This window comes from Zea mays, chromosome 8 (assembly GCF_902167145.1).
Source record: "Zea mays cultivar B73 chromosome 8, Zm-B73-REFERENCE-NAM-5.0, whole genome shotgun sequence".
Lineage (NCBI taxonomy): Eukaryota > Viridiplantae > Streptophyta > Magnoliopsida > Poales > Poaceae > Zea > Zea mays.
The window spans coordinates 6,780,536-6,799,461 of NC_050103.1; the positions used below are offsets into that span (position 1 = coordinate 6,780,536).

General features: G+C 42.4%; 2 protein-coding genes and 1 non-coding gene across 5 annotated transcripts in view; 1 reads left to right on the forward strand and 2 right to left on the reverse strand.

Moving 5' to 3' along the window:
- The window catches only part of LOC100279760 (uncharacterized), a 39,912-nt gene extending 26,645 nt beyond the window's left edge, over window positions 1-13,267 (forward strand). Inside the window, exons 1-18 of one of the 2 annotated variants that reach the window (NM_001152718.1) lie at window positions 8,917-9,219; window positions 9,418-9,480; window positions 9,567-9,656; window positions 9,834-9,893; window positions 10,005-10,070; window positions 10,147-10,212; window positions 10,297-10,372; window positions 10,584-10,648; window positions 11,312-11,404; window positions 11,500-11,580; window positions 11,661-11,745; window positions 11,875-11,921; window positions 11,997-12,059; window positions 12,176-12,235; window positions 12,319-12,372; window positions 12,501-12,560; window positions 12,660-12,774; window positions 12,905-13,222. In NM_001152718.1, the coding sequence (NP_001146190.1) occupies window positions 9,046-9,219; window positions 9,418-9,480; window positions 9,567-9,656; window positions 9,834-9,893; window positions 10,005-10,070; window positions 10,147-10,212; window positions 10,297-10,372; window positions 10,584-10,648; window positions 11,312-11,404; window positions 11,500-11,580; window positions 11,661-11,745; window positions 11,875-11,921; window positions 11,997-12,059; window positions 12,176-12,235; window positions 12,319-12,372; window positions 12,501-12,560; window positions 12,660-12,774; window positions 12,905-13,044 (1,458 nt within the window). In that variant the 5' untranslated portion in view covers window positions 8,917-9,045 and the 3' untranslated portion in view covers window positions 13,045-13,222. Of the gene's footprint in view, window positions 1-8,916; window positions 9,220-9,417; window positions 9,481-9,566; window positions 9,657-9,833; window positions 9,894-10,004; window positions 10,071-10,146; window positions 10,213-10,296; window positions 10,373-10,583; window positions 10,649-11,311; window positions 11,405-11,499; window positions 11,581-11,660; window positions 11,746-11,874; window positions 11,922-11,996; window positions 12,060-12,175; window positions 12,236-12,318; window positions 12,373-12,500; window positions 12,561-12,659; window positions 12,775-12,904 lie in introns of those variants that run through there. The other variant, XM_020542076.2, reaches the window with a different exon arrangement.
- A 1,253-nt stretch (window positions 13,268-14,520) lies between these two features.
- On the reverse strand, window positions 14,521-14,594 carry TRNAI-UAU (transfer RNA isoleucine (anticodon UAU)). Its single transcript has one exon. It is a non-coding gene; the product is annotated as a tRNA-Ile (tRNA).
- A 244-nt stretch (window positions 14,595-14,838) lies between these two features.
- On the reverse strand, window positions 14,839-18,501 carry LOC100284073 (uncharacterized). Of its 2 annotated transcripts, none has more exons than NM_001156971.3 (9): window positions 18,146-18,473; window positions 17,913-18,028; window positions 17,736-17,795; window positions 17,296-17,481; window positions 17,089-17,193; window positions 16,726-16,822; window positions 16,119-16,226; window positions 15,855-15,990; window positions 14,839-15,394 (listed from the first exon to the last, which is right to left on the reverse strand). In NM_001156971.3, the coding sequence occupies exons 1-9, from the start codon at window positions 18,204-18,206 to the stop codon at window positions 15,283-15,285; spliced, it is 981 nt and encodes a 326-aa protein (NP_001150443.1). In that variant the 5' UTR covers window positions 18,207-18,473; the 3' UTR covers window positions 14,839-15,282. The 2 variants fall into 2 exon arrangements, with proteins under 2 accessions (NP_001150443.1, XP_020397752.1); XM_020542163.3 differs by having other exon boundaries at window positions 14,883-15,394; window positions 15,786-15,990; window positions 18,146-18,501.
- Between the last annotated feature and the right edge of the window lie 425 nt (window positions 18,502-18,926).

Genomic DNA, 18,926 nt, shown 5'->3' on the forward strand with positions numbered 1-18,926 from the left:
TTGGGAGTCGGTTTTCATGTGTCATTGACCCCTACAGGTTACTCTATTGAGAGTTCTAAAAGTTTTGTAGGATATACATCTAACTGTGTGTTGACCAAAAACAACTTGCCAATTACCTATTCAGAGTATCCAGAGTTCCTTGACGTAACTACATCGGCTTCCGATAGTTGTCGTTGATGTAACATGAAAACCTTCTTTCCATTTCTTGTTGATCCACTTGTAGGGTAATGATTCACTAACTTTGTAAGACTGGTGAGTGTAAGGAGTTACTGCAAAGACTAAAAGGGTTCAAATTAATGTAACTCATATGGTAATTCTAAACCAAAGTGCATAGATAATCAGTGCAAGCAAGGCAAACTAGCAAATTTAACTGCTACAAAAACAGGCCAAATATCTATAAAATAACATAACTGTTATTATCAGCCCAAAAGTTGTGTTATTTGTGCTTGCATCTAACACTATAGAAGTGGAGCATTTTCATCAGTTATGGAGAAAGACAGTTTGAGGCCCAGATTTTAACAGAACAGTAACAGGTCAAACATCTATGTGGTTTTGAGCCAGAAACTCCCTTTTTTCTGGCCCAGGCCTGACCGATAGATGTAAGTCTAGATTTTTTCCCATGTGCCCATCTAACAGGTGCACAGGACTAGGTTTTTTCCCAGGTTGTGATGGGTTTTTCTATATTGGGAATGGTTTTTGATCAAAAAATTCAGCCCATACCCAACCCAATGTATAGACTAAAATCGTGGCATGTGCCCACCCAATATAATGGCTAGGTAAACCCGTTAATAATCTGGTCTATTTGTGTGTACTCTCAAGTTATCTGTTAGAATATCTTGAAACTTTAGCAAACAAGAACATGAAGACCACCAGGATCCAGTTATAATCAATGCTTTGCATGCCATAGCACACATGAGTCAGCATAGAGCATTTAGCCATGTGTAGGCACCACCCCGAAGATGTTACAAATGAATGAAGAAAATGTAAGAGGACTCCAATACAGCCATCGATTAGGACAGACCTTTTGACATAACTACCAAGGAACTCCCATTTGTTGCGCCAGCTATGACACTGATGTAGTAGTTATTTCCCCAATGCTCCATAATCCAACCCTAAAGTGCAAGAAAAAATACCTTATAGCTTATAAATGTAGCCATGCTTAGAAAAGCACTATGCTCGGGAATCGGGGACCTACCTTATCAAGGAATATGGGTGATAGTTCATATACTTGGGATGTGAAACCAGTCCCTGCATCCATAACGAGGGCCCAAATATTGATTGGAGCTGCTACTGAACTGATGAACAATCCATCTGCATTACCCTTCTTTATGTGTTGATGAGGTCTGGCATCTACTACATTGTAATGATATCTGAATGGAACCAAAGCATTTTAAAGCATGAATCCATATTGTTACTTTAGATGATATAGTTGACTCAATAACTTATAATCTGTAGCTATGGTACATTCTCAACTGTCTTTTTTCCAAGACATTTAGAATGGCAAAGTGGTATACAGATTTTACAGGGTTTCTGTTAATGAAAATCTACAGTTGTGATTGCATCACAACTGTGTATATATAGCATATGTTGATCTTTGCCAAATACCATGGAAACATCTCAAAATTTAGTGATAATTAAGACTCGAACCTTCCCAAGGAGTTAACTCCTTTCACATTCAAACAAGATACCATAGAGAAGCAAAAAAACTATATCTATCTAGCGAGGGCAAATTAAATTGTTAGCTGAACATATTTTTATTTCCTCTCAACTCAGCGACTCAATATTAGGCTGTGGGCGAATTAAATTGTTGATTCTGAGCTGCTTTTTTTGCCTGTTTTGCCAAAATCTGTAATAACACATGAAGCTAATTTCCAATTTTACATTTAGAACTATGAATCTTAGCCAAGGAATGTTTTGTCAGGTTGCCCTTAATAAGCCTTTTGGCTTGCAAGTTCTGCCTAAAGGACTGTTTCAGCAGCGGACTGTTTTAGCGCAGCTTCAATTGAAAGACGGGAAGATGGCCTCATCTTGCCGGTTCAAGAGAAAAGATGTGCAGTCGCATCCAGTACCTGTTCATCATTTAGGGAGGGGAACATCAGGTTTGTTTCTTTTTTTTAGAGCTAAGTCCTCACTACTCAAAAAGTCTGGTTCGCTGACACTCACTTTAGTCTACCACCACTATCTGTTTTTGCTAACTTGGACATTAACTATAAAGAACATATGAATTATTGATTAGGTTGAACAGAATGTTGTTCTGAGAACAAAACAGATTATCTCACTGAATTATTGATTACTTGTCTTGAGAATACTGTTATTGTAGGAAGCCTGTGCATTGCGTGTATATGAAAAAGAGTCTTACATGAGTATCGATCTTCTCGAAGATGTTATTTATTGGTGTCTGAGAATATATATATAGAGTTGAATTATTTCCTGCACAGTTCGAAGGATCGAGATCTCACTCTTAATTTTGTTGGTAGTAACAGCTTTGTAATCTACAAGCTCTTGATGCTTACTTAAGCTGTACAATATGTCAGGAGAAAAAGCGGGAGATGGTTGCTTCTGCGTTTGGAGAAGACAAATCTGGTTCCCAACACACTTGATTGACCGTTGAAGACCTGAATTATCTGTTAATGGTGTAGACTCCCTCCTGAGAGTGAACAGTTTAGCTCATTGGATTGGTGTTAGACCGTGGTAGGTAAAAATGTTCTCTAAAAAATAACAAACTGCTTTCATTTATGGATTATTAGTTCTTGTAGCTTGTACAGTTGCAGAGATTTAGGGGTTGCTAGCGACATGTCTTCCAATTCTTTTTGCACTGGAAGCAGTAAGATGCTGAACTAGGTGAATTCTTCATATAGCTGCTATAGCGCCTGTTAACTTAGGGGGTGTTTTCTAGGTACTAATTTTTTGCCTTTCCTTTTTCTATTCAGTGTGTAGTTGATGGCTAACTTCATGACTATCATGAGTGACTTAACTGATTTTGTCAGAGAATTCAATTAGTAATACGCCTGATGTATCATAATCCTCTGTGCTACCTGTCCCGCCGTTGTAAAATAAAATATTATGGCATGTTAGCCTCGCTTTGTTAGTTTGGACAGTACTCTGTAATTTGCCTGGCTGCCTTGTAATACTAGGTTACTATAGCTGTCTGCATCGAGATTGTTTTGTGTTTTGAGCTAAGAAAAAAATCTCCATGGTTTACAGAACCAAGCCAAAAAAACAGATATCAGCTGTGACGTCACACTCAAAAGCTTGTTCTTCAGAGATGTACTTAATTATGTTTCTCTTGCATTTCATGTTGATTTGTCTAATTGTTACCGCAAATTAAGATTTTATTATAATTTCAATTTGATATGCCTCATCATAGCCATGATTACTGCAGGGCGCACGAAGTGCGCCTCCTGATCTAGTGGTATATCAAAACCCTCTTGAACACTAAGAGGAGTATCTCATTTAGGGGGAGTTTTTGTTTAGTCAAAGGAAAGGCATTTGAAACAGGGGGAGAAAATTTCAAATCTTGAAAATGCTTTGCAAAACTCTTATTCATTTACCTTTGATTATTTGCAAAAGATCTTTGAAATGGATTTACAAAAAGAATTTGCAAAAACAAAACATGTGGTGCAAACGTGGTCCAAAATGTTATATAAGAAAGAAACATTCCATGCATATCTTGTAAGTAGCTATATTGGCTCAATTCCAAGCAACCTTTACACTTACATTATGCAAACTAGTTCAATTATGCACTTCTATATTTGCTTTGGTTTGTGTTGGCATCAATCACCAAAAAGGGGGAGATTGAAAGGGAATTAGGCTTACACCTAGTCCCTAATTAATTTTGGTGGTTGAATTGCCCAACACAAATCTTTGGACTAACTTGTTTGCCCAAGTGTATAGATTATACAGGTGTAAAAGGTTCACACTCAGCCAATAAAAAGACCAAGTTTTGGATTCAACAAAGGAGCAAAGGGGCAACCGAAGGCGCCCCTGGTCTGGCGCACCGGACTGTCCGGTGTGCCACCGGACATGTCCGGTGCACCAGGGGGACTCAGACTCAAACTCGCCACCTTCGGGAATTCCCAGAGGCGACTCGGCTATAATTCACCGGACTGTCCGGTGTACACCGGACAGTGTCCGGTGCGCCAAAGGAGGTCGGCCTCAGGAACTCGTCTGCTTCGGGAAACTCCAACGGCTAGTCCACTATAATTCACCGGACTGTCCGGTGTGCACCGGACTGTCCGGTGCGACTCCGGAGCAACGGCTATCTCCGCGCCAACGGATCTCTGCCGCGCATTCAATGCGCGCTCTGCGCGCGCAGAAGACAGGCGCGCCCATACTGGCACACCGGACAGCAAACAGTACCTGTCCGGTGTGCACCGGACACCCAGGCGGGCCCACAAGTCAGAAGCTCCAACGGTCAGAATCCAACGGCAGTGATGACGTGGCAGGGGGCACCGGACTGTCCGGTGTGCACCGGACTGTCCGGTGCGCCATCGAGCAGACAGCCTCCCAACGGCCACTTTAGGTAGTTGGGGCTATAAATACCCCAACCACCCCACCATTCATTGCATCCAAGTTTTCCACTTCCCAACTACTACAAGAGCTCTAGCATTCAATTCAAGACACACCAAAGAGATCAAATCCTCTCCAAACTCCACACAACGACATAGTGATTAGAGAGAGTGATTTGCTTGTGTTCTTTCGAGCTCTTGCGCTTGGATTGCTTTCTTCTTTCTTGATCCTTTCTTTACAATCAAACTCACTTGTAATTGAGGCAAGAGACACCAATCTTGTGGTGGTCCTTGCGGGAACTTTGTGTTCCAAGTGATTGAGAAGAGAAAGCTCATTCGATCCGTGGATCGTTTGAGAGAGGGAAGGGTTGAAAGAGACCCGGCCTTTGTGGCCTCCTCAACGGGGAGTAGGTTTGCAAGAACCGAACCTCGGTAAAACAAATCTCCGTGTCTCACTTGCTTATTCGCTTGGGATTTGTTTTGCACCCTCTCTCGCGGACTCGTTTCTTTATTACTAACGCTAACCCGGCTTGTAGTTGTGTTTATATTTGTAAATTTCAGTTTCGCCCTATTCACCCCCCCTCTAGGCGACTATCAGATCTGCAATCATCGCGCGAACTACACAGATAGGCGAATCATTAGGGAAGCAAGGCCATATTGACCGAACCAGCAAAGTTTGTGAAAGGGAAATAGGACTTAACCTTTTCCTATAAATGATTTTGGTGGTTGAATTCCCAACATAAATAATTGGACTAACTAGTTTGCTCTAGATCATATATTCTACAGGTGCTAAAGGTTCAAAACAAACCAATAAAAAGATCAAGTTAGGGTTCAAAAAGAAAGGAGCAAAAGAAACCGAAGAGAACCCTGGTCGGGCACACCGGACTGTCCGGTGTGCCACTAGACAGTGTCCGGTGCACCAGGGGCGATCGACTCCAACTCCTCACCTTCGGGTTTCTAAGGCCGCGCTCCGCTATAATTCACCGGACTGTCCGGTGCACCAGCGGAGCAACAGCTAGCCAGCACAACGGTCGACTCCAACGGTCGTCTGACAACGCACAGTGCGCGGACAGTTCGTGCAGAAGTCAGAACAGCCGCAGAAGGCGCACCGGACAGTGAACAGTACATGTCCGGTGCGGCACCAAACTGTCCGGTGCCACATGAAGACAAAGCTCCAACAGTCGAAACCGTCAGAACCCTAATAGTTGGGTGACGTGGCTGGCGCACCGGACAGTGTCCGGTGCGCCCATCGACAGCAGCATTTCCAACGGTTGAATTGGTGGTTGGGTGCTATAAATACCCCCCAACCACCTCCACTCCAACCATCCAAGCATTCACTACTACTCATTCAATACAAGAGCAAAATACAACACTCCAATACACAAATCAAAGCCTCCGATCCAATCAAAGTCCACAATTCAACTCTAGTATTTTAGGACTTGTGAGAAAATCGTCTTGTGTTCTTTGTTGCTCTTGTTGCTTGGTTGGCTTTCTTCTTTCTCTCATTCTTACTCTCAAAGTCTTGTAAGCGAAGCAAGAGACACCAATTGTGTGGTGGTCCTTGCGGGGTCTAAGTGACCCGGGAAATCAAGGAAGAAAGCTCACTCGGTCTATGTGACCGTTTGAGAGAGGGAAAGGGTTGAAAGAGACCCGGTCTTTGTGACCACCTCAACGGGGACTAGGTTCATTGGAACCGAACCTCGGTAAAACAAATCACCGTGTCATCCGCTTTATTTTCTTGGTTGATTTGTTTTCCCTTCTCTCCCAGATTTAACATTTACTCTAACGCTAATCCCAACTTGTAGTGTGTTTAAAGTTGTAAATTTTAGTTTGCGCCTATCCACCCCCTCTAGGCGAGTTTCAGTTTGTGGCCGAGAACTCAGGTTGAAAAGGAGGATCTAGGGCTTTAGCATGAGCTTGGACGAATCTCGATTGTATGGAGCCCCGCGGTGCCTGCCGATGAAGCTCGCACATAACGACATCGTCGGTGAGGAGGACGGACCGTGGATGAGGCTCGCGACCCCTTCGACTCCATCAGATCTACTCTTCTTGCCTCATCCACCGCTCGATCTCCCAGCGATGGGATAAGGACCACCGACAGCAACTCAAGGGACATATGAAGCAATGATGACGACGGTCGGCTTCCATCAGACGTATTGAAGCCTACCGATGAAGCTAGGGCTGGATCTCCGTCACCATAGGGAGAAGTTCCTGCTGCCGCAAGATGCAACAGAAGACTGGCGAGGGAAAAAGACAGCTTACATCACAAACAGGGTAAGATTCGTGCGCACGCGGGGGAGGGGGGAAGATCAAAGGGGGTGTTGTTGGACCCCTTCATATTGACCAGGGCACACTCCGAGGGAGAGGGGGCTTCGATGAACAGTTGAAGAGCTTCTTAGGCTATCTACCACAACTTATTTATCTTTATCTGTTATTTCAAACTACACTCTATAAGAAGTACAAGTTATAATATAAAACAGTGCAATGCTGGTCATAGCCTTTAGGCGGTCTCCCACAACTTCTCTATCATATCTCATATTTCAAACTTCACTCTACAAAATAATGTTAAATAGTATTATCTATAATGTTGTATCCCCTATTTTACACGATCTAACGAAAACAGCATTAGAGACATTTTTTGTTGGCACCCTATTTTAGGTACATGGGCTAGACATGTCTCTAGGCCATCGATTTTGGACGTATGATGGCTGAATGGACCTGCTTGACGGCACTCTTAGGCCAGGGCACCAACCAAACATGCGCATAGGCTTGCGTTTGGCATCCAGCGGATTGGGAGAATCCTACATAGGCACGTTAACGAATAAAATGCAACAAAATGTTGATAATTGAGATTTTTTTTGCACCACTATATCTGATATAGTGAAAGCAATCCGTTTGAAACTGCAGAGAAAATTTATCTAATAAGCAGAATCTCTATAAAACCAAACACGGCCATAGAAGCGTCTGCCCATGTCAGGACATCGGTCACCAGTGGAGTGGACCGATCCACGCCGGTCACCAGTCGTCCTCGTCAGCTCAGCTCGAAAAACACCAGCCGACGGAGAAGAGAGCTAATTTCCTAGTATGATAGAGAGTATATATTACTTGCAAGAAATTGGAGGAACTATCCCATTGAATGAAAAAGGGTAGTTTACTATAGGAAATTGGATCTCCAACCATCATGCTCGAATATTGACTCCAACAAACCTACAAGCGATCTGCAATCATCGCACAAACTACACAGATAGGCGAATCATTAGGGAAGAGAGGCCATATCGACCGAACAGGCAAAGTTTGCGGTCGAGAACTCAGATTGAAAAGGAGGATCTGGGGCTTCACCATGAGCTTGGACGAATCTCGATTGTATGGAGCCCCGCGGTGCCTGCCGATGAAGCTGGCACACAACGACATCGTCGGTGAGGAGGACGGACCGTGGACGAGGCTCGCAACCCCTTTGACTCCATCAGATCTACTCGCCTCATCCACCGCTCGATCTCCCAGCGATGGGATAAGGACCGCCAATAGCAACTCAACGAACATATGAAGCAATGATGATGGCGGTCGACTTCCATGAGACGTATTGAAGTCTACCGACGAAGCTAGGGATGGATCTCTGTCACCATAAGGAGAAGTTCCCGCTGTCGCAAGATGCAACAAGTGACTACCGAGGGAAAGAGACAGCTTACATCACAAATGGGGTAAGATTTGTGCGCACGCGGGTGAGGGGGAAGAACAAAGGGGGTGTTGTTGGACCCCCTTCATATTGACCAAGGCACACTCCGAGGGAGAGGGAGCTTCGATAAACAGTTGAAGATCTTCTTAGGCTATCTCCCACAACTTATTTTATCTTTATTTGTTATTTTAAACTACACTCTATAAGAAGTACAAGTTATAATATAAAACAATGCAATGTAGATCATAGCCTTTAGGCAGTCTCCCACAACTTCTTTATCATATCTCTTATTTCAAACTCCACTCTACAAAAAAATGTTAAATAGTATTATATATAATATTGTGTCACCTATTTTACACGATCTAACGAGGGCAGCATTAGAGGTCTTTTTGGTTGACACCTAAAAAAAGTACCTGGGCTAGACATCTCTTTAGGCCATCAATTTTGGACGTATGATAGCTGAATGGACCTGCCTGACGAGCACTCTTAGGTCAGGGCACCAACCAAACATGCCCATAGGCTTGCGTTTGGCATCCAGCGGATTCGGAGAATCCTACATAGGCACGTTAACGAATAAAATGCAACAAAATGTTGATAATTGAGTTTTTTTTTTGCACCACTATATCTGATATAGTGAAAGCAATCCGTTTGAAACTGCAGAGAAAATTTATCTAATAAGCAGAATCTCTATAAAACCAAACACGGCCATAGAAGCGTCTGCCCATGTCAGGACATCGGTCACCAGTGGAGTGGACCGATCCACGCCGGTCACCAGTCGTCCTCGTCAGCTCAGCTCGAAAAACACCAGCCGACGGAGTGGCCGCCGACTGAGAGGGAGAAGGACCCAGGTCGGCCGCGGGCCCGATGGACCTAGAGGACCAAGAAGCGCAGAAGCCTCTCCTGGTCACCGCGCCCGGGAGAATCGGTGATGGCAGTCACTTAGCTGAGTCCGACGCTGCCTCGTCCTCCTCTTCGATTGCGGTGGTGGTCGCCAGCACCGCAGTCGCCGTCGCCGGATCCTTCGAGTTCGGCATCTCGGTAACCACTAACCAAGGCCTTCCGCTGTAGTTTCTGCTACACCATGCATTAAATTTCGTGCCTCCGTGGAGTTGGAGTAGATAGATAACCAAAACTAGCTAGAAGACAACTAAACAAGAACTGGTGGTGTTTTTCCCGGGCAAATTGTCAGCACTTGCTTGCCGGGGCAAGCTAATTTCGAGTTCTTGCATCCTGCAGGTGGGCTACTCGTCGCCTTCTCAGTCTGGCATCATGCGTGATCTCAGCCTCTCCTTAGCCGAGGTACCCTGTCCGTAAAAGATTTGACAGAAAAGGACACGCGGGCTTCCTGCTCATCCGCAACTGACACAAATCTTGCTCATATGCAGTACTCTGTCTTTGGCTCCATACTAACCATTGGAGCAATGCTAGGAGCTGTTGTCAGTGGTACCGTGGCAGACCGAGTTGGTCGAAGATCTGTTAGTGTTAACCCATTTCTCTCTTTGAAAAAAATGGTTCCCATAATGTGCACCTGCACGTTTCACTTGTACCAAGGCCATACAGCAAGATAGGAAAGCGCTCGTTCGCTTTTCACTGGGCAGTGAACATTGACTGGCACAATTTCGCCTAAGTTTCTTGTATGCTGCCACATGCAGGCAATGGCGATATCAGATCTTCTCTGCATTTTCGGATATCTCTTGATAACCTTTTCCCAGGTCTTCTCCTTTATCTCTGTATTAGTGTATCTCCACATTAGTGGGCCATCAACTTTTGAGAAATGATATAACCTAACCTATAGTACAATTTACGTGCATATTCTCCCGTAGAATTTCTGGTGGCTTGACATTGGAAGGTTCTCAATTGGATGTGGAATTGGCCTTCTTTCATATGTGGTGATTATAGTACCCGATTCCGTCTTGTTATCTTTTTTCAAACGGATTCGGTCTGAATCTTGTAGCATCTGAGCAGGTTCCAGTCTATATATCAGAGATAACACCAAAGAATCTTAGAGGAGGTTTTGCAACTGTAAACCAGGTTTGTACTATGCCCGATCAAGGGATGGTTCATCACTGGATGTTCAGAGCTTTATCTTAACAAACAGTTTCCTTATTTATGCAGTTTATGATATGTTGTGGGGCATCACTTGCTTATGTTCTGGGAACTTTTATCACCTGGCGGACTTTGGCAATCATTGGTAAGAAAATTATCTTGGGTTCATCATTCTACCGTTTTCCTAAGAAAAAAATGGGAATAGATTATATGTATGCATTAACCAGGATCAGATATTGCATCAGTTTTAGCTGACCCCTTTTTTCTTAGCTACATCTACTTCAAAATTCATGCACAAAGAGTACCAAGAGCTTCAATGCTTGTCATTGTATACGATTTTGACTTTCCTATTGTAGGAGTGGCACCATGTTTGCTGCAACTGGTTGGCCTTCTTGTTACTCCTGAGTCCCCAAGATGGCTGGTTAGTAGCTTTGTTTGAAGCACTAATACTTGATGATTTTTTAGGTATTATAATCAATCAAGTTTAGAAAACTTCTCTTATTAGAAGTATAGAAATAAAGACGACATTGACAAACTGAAATCATACATTTCTTAATAAAATCATACACTCATGTGAATATCATACGTGAATCATAAGCAAGGGAGCAGATTTTGGAATTTTACACATAAATACTTAGCTTTTTGATTAAATTTAGGCCCTGTTTGGGAACCACAGTTTTTGAAATACTACAATATACTTTAGTCATGATAATACCACAGTTTAAAATACTACAATTTTAGAAACTGAGGTCCAGACCTAAGTTTAGAATATTTTAGAACAACTACATTATTTGCAATACTTTAGTTTTGAAAACAGATATTTTAGCTAGCTTGCTAAATACCATTCTGTATATAGTACTACAGTGTTTGAGAATACCGCAGTATTTTTCCAAAACTGTGAAAGAACTTCACTCCCAAACACCCCCTTAGAAGCATTTATGGTAAGATCTGCATGTCGACTAAACAATAAAAAAGGGTAAAACCAATCTCCTCTTCTGACCATACACCATTAGATAGAACCCGCAACTTAATCACTTGGAAGTCAGAACGATGCTTGACAAAGATCATGTATGATGTATCTCAGGCTAGGTTTGGCCACCCAGGTGCATTTGAGGCAGCATTGCAGAAGCTAAGGGGAAAGGGAACTGATATCTCTGACGAAGCAACAGGAATCAAAGTATGGAGTGCTTGACAGCTTGAGAATAAAAAATACATTCACCTTAATCATGCACTAAAGAAAGCTCTTGGTAATTCTCTAGTCATGGTATTCAGGATTTTACAGAAAAGCTTCAGCAATTACCAAAGTCGAAGATGTTGGACCTTTTTCAGAAGGATTATATCCGTGCTGTTACAGTAAGCATCTTTAATATGCCTTTCTTCATATTAGGACATGTCTCTGTTGTTGTTTTGTGATGGATCAGGTCTGCATTCAGGTTGGAGTAGGGTTAATGGTCCTTCAACAGTTTGGGGGAGTGAATGCCATTTGCTTTTATGCAAGTGAAATATTTGTTTCAGCTGGTAATGAAGAATGACTTATTTCCTTAGCCCGCATAAACTTGTTTTTGTCCTGAGAAGAGATTTTTTTTTTACTACGGATCGCCCTTGAATAATATATACTAGTCACTAAGTACTCTTGCTACAAATCAGGTTTCTCATCAGGAAATACAGGAATGCTGGCTATGGTTGCTGTTCAGGTCTCCTCAACAAGCCTAGTTTACTCATGTGTTTTTTACTGAATGTAGGTTTATAATTTGAGTTCTGATCTGCAGATTCCGATGACAGGACTAGGAGTAATTCTAATGGACAAAGCTGGACGGAGGCCACTTTTGATGGTAAAGAAAAGATATATTCTGAGTTAATAATTTCTCTAACAATACAATGATACGCAGTTCTCGTGATAATAATGAATTAGGACCACAGCGATAATATGTGTTGTACAATATTTCAGGTATCTGCAGCTGGAACATGCCTGGGTTGCCTACTAGTTGGATTGTCATTCTTAGCTAAGGTCTGGTGCGATTTCATCCTGATAATAAGATTAACAACTTCTCATTCGTCAGAACAGTGTCATTTTTTTTCTTCATGGAACAGGAACATCACTGGGGAAAGGACCTGAACTTAGTGCTGGCTTTGGCAGGCATTCTGGTACATTACTCTTTATTGCCTATTTTCCTATAATTTGTCTAGAGAGATCTCGCTCCGGCTCTTTCGCTCGTGCGCGTGCGCACACACACAAACTGTTGTTCTGACGATCTTTATCATTTGCACACCAGATTTTCGGTGGATCATTTTCACTGGGTATGGGAGGAATACCCTGGGTTATAATGTCAGAGGTACCTTTACTGCCATAAGTAATGGCAAAAGGATATTACCGTTCAAACCAAAAAATTAAGAACAGGCAGATTGAAAGTATGCATGAACTGAACATGCAGATCTTTCCCATAAACATGAAAGGAGCAGCAGGAAGCCTTGTAACACTCGTCAGCTGGCTTGGCTCGTGGATAGTCTCGTACGCCTTCAACTTCCTCCTGGTGTGGAACTCCTACGGTAAGCCAAGGCGCACCAAGTGGTATAGAATTCTGGTCAGAGTGTTGCATACCAGCATCGGCATAAACATTGACTCTGCAGCAACTTCTGATGATGATATATGTTTATGTGTGGCTTGGACGGAATGCAGGCACATTCTTCATCTTTGCAAGCATATGTGGGCTCACAGTTGTGTTTGTGGAGCAGCTAGTGCCAGAAACCAAAGGAAGAACCCTAGAGGAGATCCAAGCCTCCATGAACTCATCCTTGGCGTCCCCCTCTGATATATGATTTGCCTGTCTAGTTTACACAACCAAATACCTGGATGTAAATACTATTGCGCTACAGTGGTTATTATTTGTACGCATACAAGTTTGTATATCTAGGACGGCTTGAAGATATGATTCTCGCAGGACCATCCAGCTTTGTATAATATTGTCCGACATAAAAATGATACTATTGCGTCGGTATTGGGAACCTCGTCATCAAATGAGATTTAGGGGGTGTTTGGATACCTCTACTAAATTTTAGGCACTGCCACATCGAATATTTGGATGCTAGTTAGTCTCCATACAAGACGTAACCATAAACATAGCAAAGTATTACACAAATTTTTCGAGTTTAATAAAACACTCTTTATCGGAAAAAAATACAAGTTTGTATATCATATTTTTCTTAACAATATGAAGTGTAATATATATATTTCTCTCTCTCTCTCTCTCTCTCTCTTCCTTTTTCATTTGTCTTGTGTCGCTTCTTTTCTTTTCAATAATATGCAGTGCAATAGATTTTTTTCTCAATAATATGTAGTATAATTGAAGGATCAAATCAAACAACAAGAAAAGGGTAAATAGGAGCAATTAATATTTTTGCTCTAGACAATCTTTGCTTGACAGCCAAATAGCAAATAAGTAGCTCACAGGCCAAACAGTGGATGGATGTTCTTGGTGATGACCGACGAACACAGTGAGGTACTCGAACTAACAAGAAATTTAGCACAACACCTAAAACCTCTGAAATAGAAAAATGGTGCTCCTAACTTCAACTGAGATGAAATAAGAGCATGCACGTAAATGACTCAAACCAACTAGCAGTTTAATGACTTAGAAAAGTTCTTTGTAACTTAGTATGCCACCAAAACAAACGGATCGAAAAGCAAACACACAGAACTCAAAAACACCTTCCAAAGACACAAACATATGAAAGTTGGCCTAACCAAGATCAGGAGTCAGCATGGATGGCTTTGGATCCTAAACAGACAAACCCAACAAAGTCGTGACTCGTGATGCAAACCTGGCCTACCTTGGAGGTTGGCATATTCGGGTTGCTAGGTGAACCTGGCCTACTTCGATAGACTCTATCCAACTACCAGATGGCGAAATCCATTCAAACGAAGTCTAATTGAGCTTAAATTAAGAATGTTTAGAAACTATCCTATCAACCCTAAAAGAGGAGAAGAGATTTTCGACCCCTTTACAACAGTTTCCGAACTTATCTGGCTTGCCTTGACTACTCCAGTTTGTGAGCGAACAGACCCAAATAAAAAATATATATCTTGTGAGTTGACAAAGGACAAACAACAATTTTAGGGCAGCATGTGAGTTGACACTGGACAGAAACAAAAAAAAACAGAATATACACCAAATTAAATTTAGCAAAAAATTGCAATAAACAAATTTAGCACAGCTTGTGGGTGTACAGACCAAAAAAACATCTATCTCAACTGACAAAATAACGAATAAATTAAACCAAAAATAATAAAAAATATGGTCCCGGCGGGGCTCGAACCCGCAACCTTCGGCTCATAAGACCAACGCTCTAACCAACTGAGCTACGGGACCAGAATGTTTTAAAAATCAGTAAATTATATATTAAGTCATGTATGTGTAGCACTTACAATTTTTTGAGCCACTCCATATGTTTGTACAATAATTCTACATTCCTAACTTTGGCCAATAATTATAATAAATCATGTGAACTACATATTACAAAAATATTTTTTATAGTGAATCTATAAATATAAATATTATGTTGTTGATCTATACGATTTTTTAAAAAAAAATAAGTAGAAATGTTTAGTTTAGAACAAAACTAATATAACATGTAAAGAAAGCAGAGGGAGTATAATATAAAGTTACATTTACTAGGACCCTGTATTTTCCGGCCATATAATAACATCGTGCAACAACTGGCGGACCAATTTCTGGCATCAGGTGGCTCTTCATTTAACTTAATTCTGTTCTCTCACAAGCATAAGCAATGTACTAGTATAGTATAACTGTATGACATTGTCGAACTGGTCATGTGCCCATTATCAAGCACATAAAACTGTACATAAACACCAAGCACGCACATAACAACCAAAGAAATGAGTATCTAGCGTGCAATAATGCAATTCTGGTGTTTTGATGACAAGACGACCAAATTTCTGGTGAACAACAAATGCACTTCCATGTTCCAACATTTGTTTCTCCCTTAAGAACTGGAAATTGTCTTAATGGTGGCGCTGCCAATTAACTGGTATTGCTGCTAGTCATCAGTCATCAACCTCTGCATCATCAGCTCTACCACGGCAGGGGCATCGACGGTGACAGCAACCTTCACGGTGGGCATGCCACTCCAGGCTGTGATCTCTCCGTACCTGCAAACACCCGGGATGTTCGGTGCATCAGACTGAATTCTACTCCCTCCGTCCACAGATGCAATTCTAGCAAAGTGCCAAGTTAAAGTACCTTAAGGCTTGAGTTGGACTAACTATAAGTAAAACAAATCAATGATTTGTCATGAGAAATACTTTCATACTATACTTGTTTGGTGTCATAAACATTCATATTTTTTATCTATATATTTGGTCAAACTTTACACATGTTAACCAAGAATGCACCTGGACTTCCATTCTTTTGTGCCCAGAGAGAGTACCTTGTTCTACTAAGAGTAATCGTATACTATGCAAAAGTGAACTCAACAAGTGTTAGGACTTATAAAATGAATCAAATTCACAAGTACAATATACAGGATTATGGGGAGCTCACATTATTTCAAAATACACTGCTACTGTTTCAGCGACTTGGTTTTCTGAGGGACGAAGAGAGTTGCCTAACCTTTTCTTGGTGTTATCAAAAACAGTAAGGCCCTTTGTGATTCCAACCGTCTGTACCCTCACAACACCTTCTGTGTAAGTCAGCAGCGATGGATTCACAGCAGCAATAACCGTTGTTGGATCATGAAGATACACTCCTGTAAGCATTTCAGTGTGAAGTCAAGTCACAAGGTTGCGCAGCTTCTGATCTGTCCCCGCTACAAGTACTTTGACATAAACATTTTGCCTTCCTTGGAAGATACTAAAGTATACAAAAGTACAAAACCTTTAATGAAGTAGGCATCCTTGTGGTAATCAAAATAAATGCCCATTATCTTGCATAAGTAGCGGGCATATTTGCTATCACACTGTTCAAGCTTCTCCCTGTCAGCATCTGCAATAAAAAGGTGATGTGTGTCAAAGCACCAAGGAAATTTTGTTGTAATACATGGCAGGTTGGGCCACTTCCAAATAGCCTATAATTCCAATTGTTTAAAATCTTGATTACTTATCATTTGAATAAATTTGATCTAATCCATTAGCAAAGCAATAACAAGTCACATCATACTGCAGAAGAACCAAAGATCAATGTGCAGTGCACCATGCCTGCAAAATTGATCTTTCAATATGGTAATGTTGCAAAGTCCTTTTTTTTATAAATGCATTGCCATTGACTAATGAAAAGTAGGTTAAAAAAGAAGCATTACATCAGTATATTCAAAATCGTAAACCACAAATGTAATAATGCAACATGTTGTAGCTGTTTTCAGCTCTGATATAACATGTTATCCATTATGCCTATACTCGTATGCTCTGATACTTCATTAATCTGACCTTGATGCAGCATACATCTTGAGCAGAAAGAATGAAACCCTTAAATGCAGCAGAATTACCGGTTAGAACTACTTGGTGGGTTACATTTAGTCCCACGGCCAAAATATCAGCACCGCAGGTGAACACAATATCTGCCGCATCAGGATCCCCAAAGATCTGTGAATAAACATGAACCCATTATCAACGACTCGAGCAAAGTGATGCACTGTTTAAGCATCACACAATGTAGAGGAAAGTCTATTTTTCTCCGAATTCATTAGGGAGCCATAATAATACAACTCCAATTAAAAAAAAAGTGCCACTGCATCATTGTGTCGATTGTGGTACCTACCAGCTCAATGCAGAGCTCGAGTGAAACTACTTAGTTACATGATAACAAAGGGATACAGAATGTATCAAAGAAATGAAGAGAGAACCCTCACATTTGCCTCGGCTGCAGGGTTCACATTTCCATTAACTGAATATGCACCTCCAAGAATAATAATCTGCCCTATCTTCTTCGGGAACGAAGGGTCAAGCTCCACTGCCTGGGTAACCAGAGTTTGAGAAAAAAAAAAGATCAACTAAAAAAAGATCAACCAATGTATGTACTGTATTGGTTAACCAAAGCGAAGGAGATGAGAGCAGACCAGAGCAAGGTTGGTTAGTGGACCGAGGGCGACAATGGTAACTTGTCCAGGGTACAGATTTGCTTGCTCAACTAGGAAGGCAGCAGCCGACTGATCTATAGGCTTGGTAGCCGGTGGAGGGAAATCCTGGTTTCCCAGGCCGTCAGAACCGTGGACAAAGCTTGCGATCCTCAGCTTGGTGGCTTTCTGTGCTCCGTGTACAGGGGAAAGGGGGAAAGAAACAGTAACTCAGATGACACAGTAAACAAACAGCCTTGTTGAAAGCTGCTGATCAGCACGTAGTAAAGTAGGATCCTCTTGCTGGCATTCCCTCAACTGTTTGTAGATTTGCTAGATCGCTGCAATACTTTGAATTCTTTATTTCTGTTTGAGAGCTACAACGTTGACAATTGCACACTGATTCAGCGTGGAAACAGAAAGAAAGAGATGCTGACAGCTACCTTGATTGTTACATGGGATCCCTCTGCGACGGGGATGTCAGTCCTTCCAACAGCCTCCAACTGAAGCAGAAGCACGCACATCAGATGCGAATGTGAGACGCGGTCGGAGTGGGCGGAACAGGCCAACAGGGTGGGTGGGGGAAGAGAGGAAGGCAGACGGCGGCACCATCAGCGTACCAGGTGGAGCGCATTGCGCGTGGCGAGGGCGGTGTGGACGTTGCCGAAGGTAGTGGTGAGGCCCAGCACCTCCAGCTCCGGCGACCGCAGTGCCACGAAGATGGCCATCGCGTCGTCTGCTCCGTCGAACAGCGGATCAGTCAGTGGACTGCGCTCCGAACGCAACAAGAAGAAAAGGCAACTATCCATGTACAGCCACGACGATGATTACATTCGCAAGGATGGGTACCTACCAATTCCGGGGTCGGTGTCGATGATTACCTTCTTCTTCGTCGTCCCCTCGACCGCCGCCATGGATCCCACACAGATTTCGATCCCACCAGGCTACCCAAGCGGAACAACCCAATCCAACCCGACAAATGCTACAGCCTGCGGAGAGGAGAGGGTTGGAAGTTGGAAGGCTGGAACTGGACGGGGGTGTCCCCACGAATCTGGATAGGATCCCTAGTGGAGCACGACTTGTTTGGAGCAAAAATAGAAGCTGGAACTGGAACACGCTGACGCTTACAGGCTGAGCAGACCCCGGCTCGGCAGCACGCGTGGATCGGTGGATGAGAAACAATTCTCGACCTGATAAAGCGGATTTGGCTGCCGTTAGGGATGAAAACGGGACGGATACAGCCGGATATAGGGTCATCCCGTATCCTACCCTAATGTATTTCTCTCGGATACGGGACCGGATACGGGTAGTTAAGATTCGGGACGGATACAGGACGGGACCGGGTAATAATCCGGACGGGTAAGAAACGGATAGCGGATACTACTCGGGTAGGTACCGGATAATTGTCGGGTAGTTCATCCGATGATATTAATTGTCCAACCATCCATAAGTTAAGCAATACATAATCATGTATATGATACATCAGATGTAAGAAAGGAAACCGGTAAAATTGACATCATGCAGTTCAAAGTTGCTTATCACAAGAACATTGTAGAACCAACACCGCAATATTTAAAATTCATAAAATATTCTAGTTCTAAAAATTTGCAAATAAGTTACAAAAACTAATAAAC

Bases quoted from the DNA above. Each gene is read 5' to 3' on its own strand.
- LOC100284073 (XM_020542163.3), bottom strand. From the start codon at position 18,206: ATGGCGGCGGTCGAGGGGACGACGAAGAAGAAGGTAATCATCGACACC. The intron at 17,194-17,295 runs GTCTGCTCTCAT...CTGGTTACCCAG, and splicing joins CACTAACCAACCTTGCTCTG to GCAGTGGAGCTTGACCCTTC. The intron at 15,991-16,118 runs GTTTTGTACTTT...AAATGCTTACAG, and splicing joins GGATGCCTACTTCATTAAAG to GAGTGTATCTTCATGATCCA.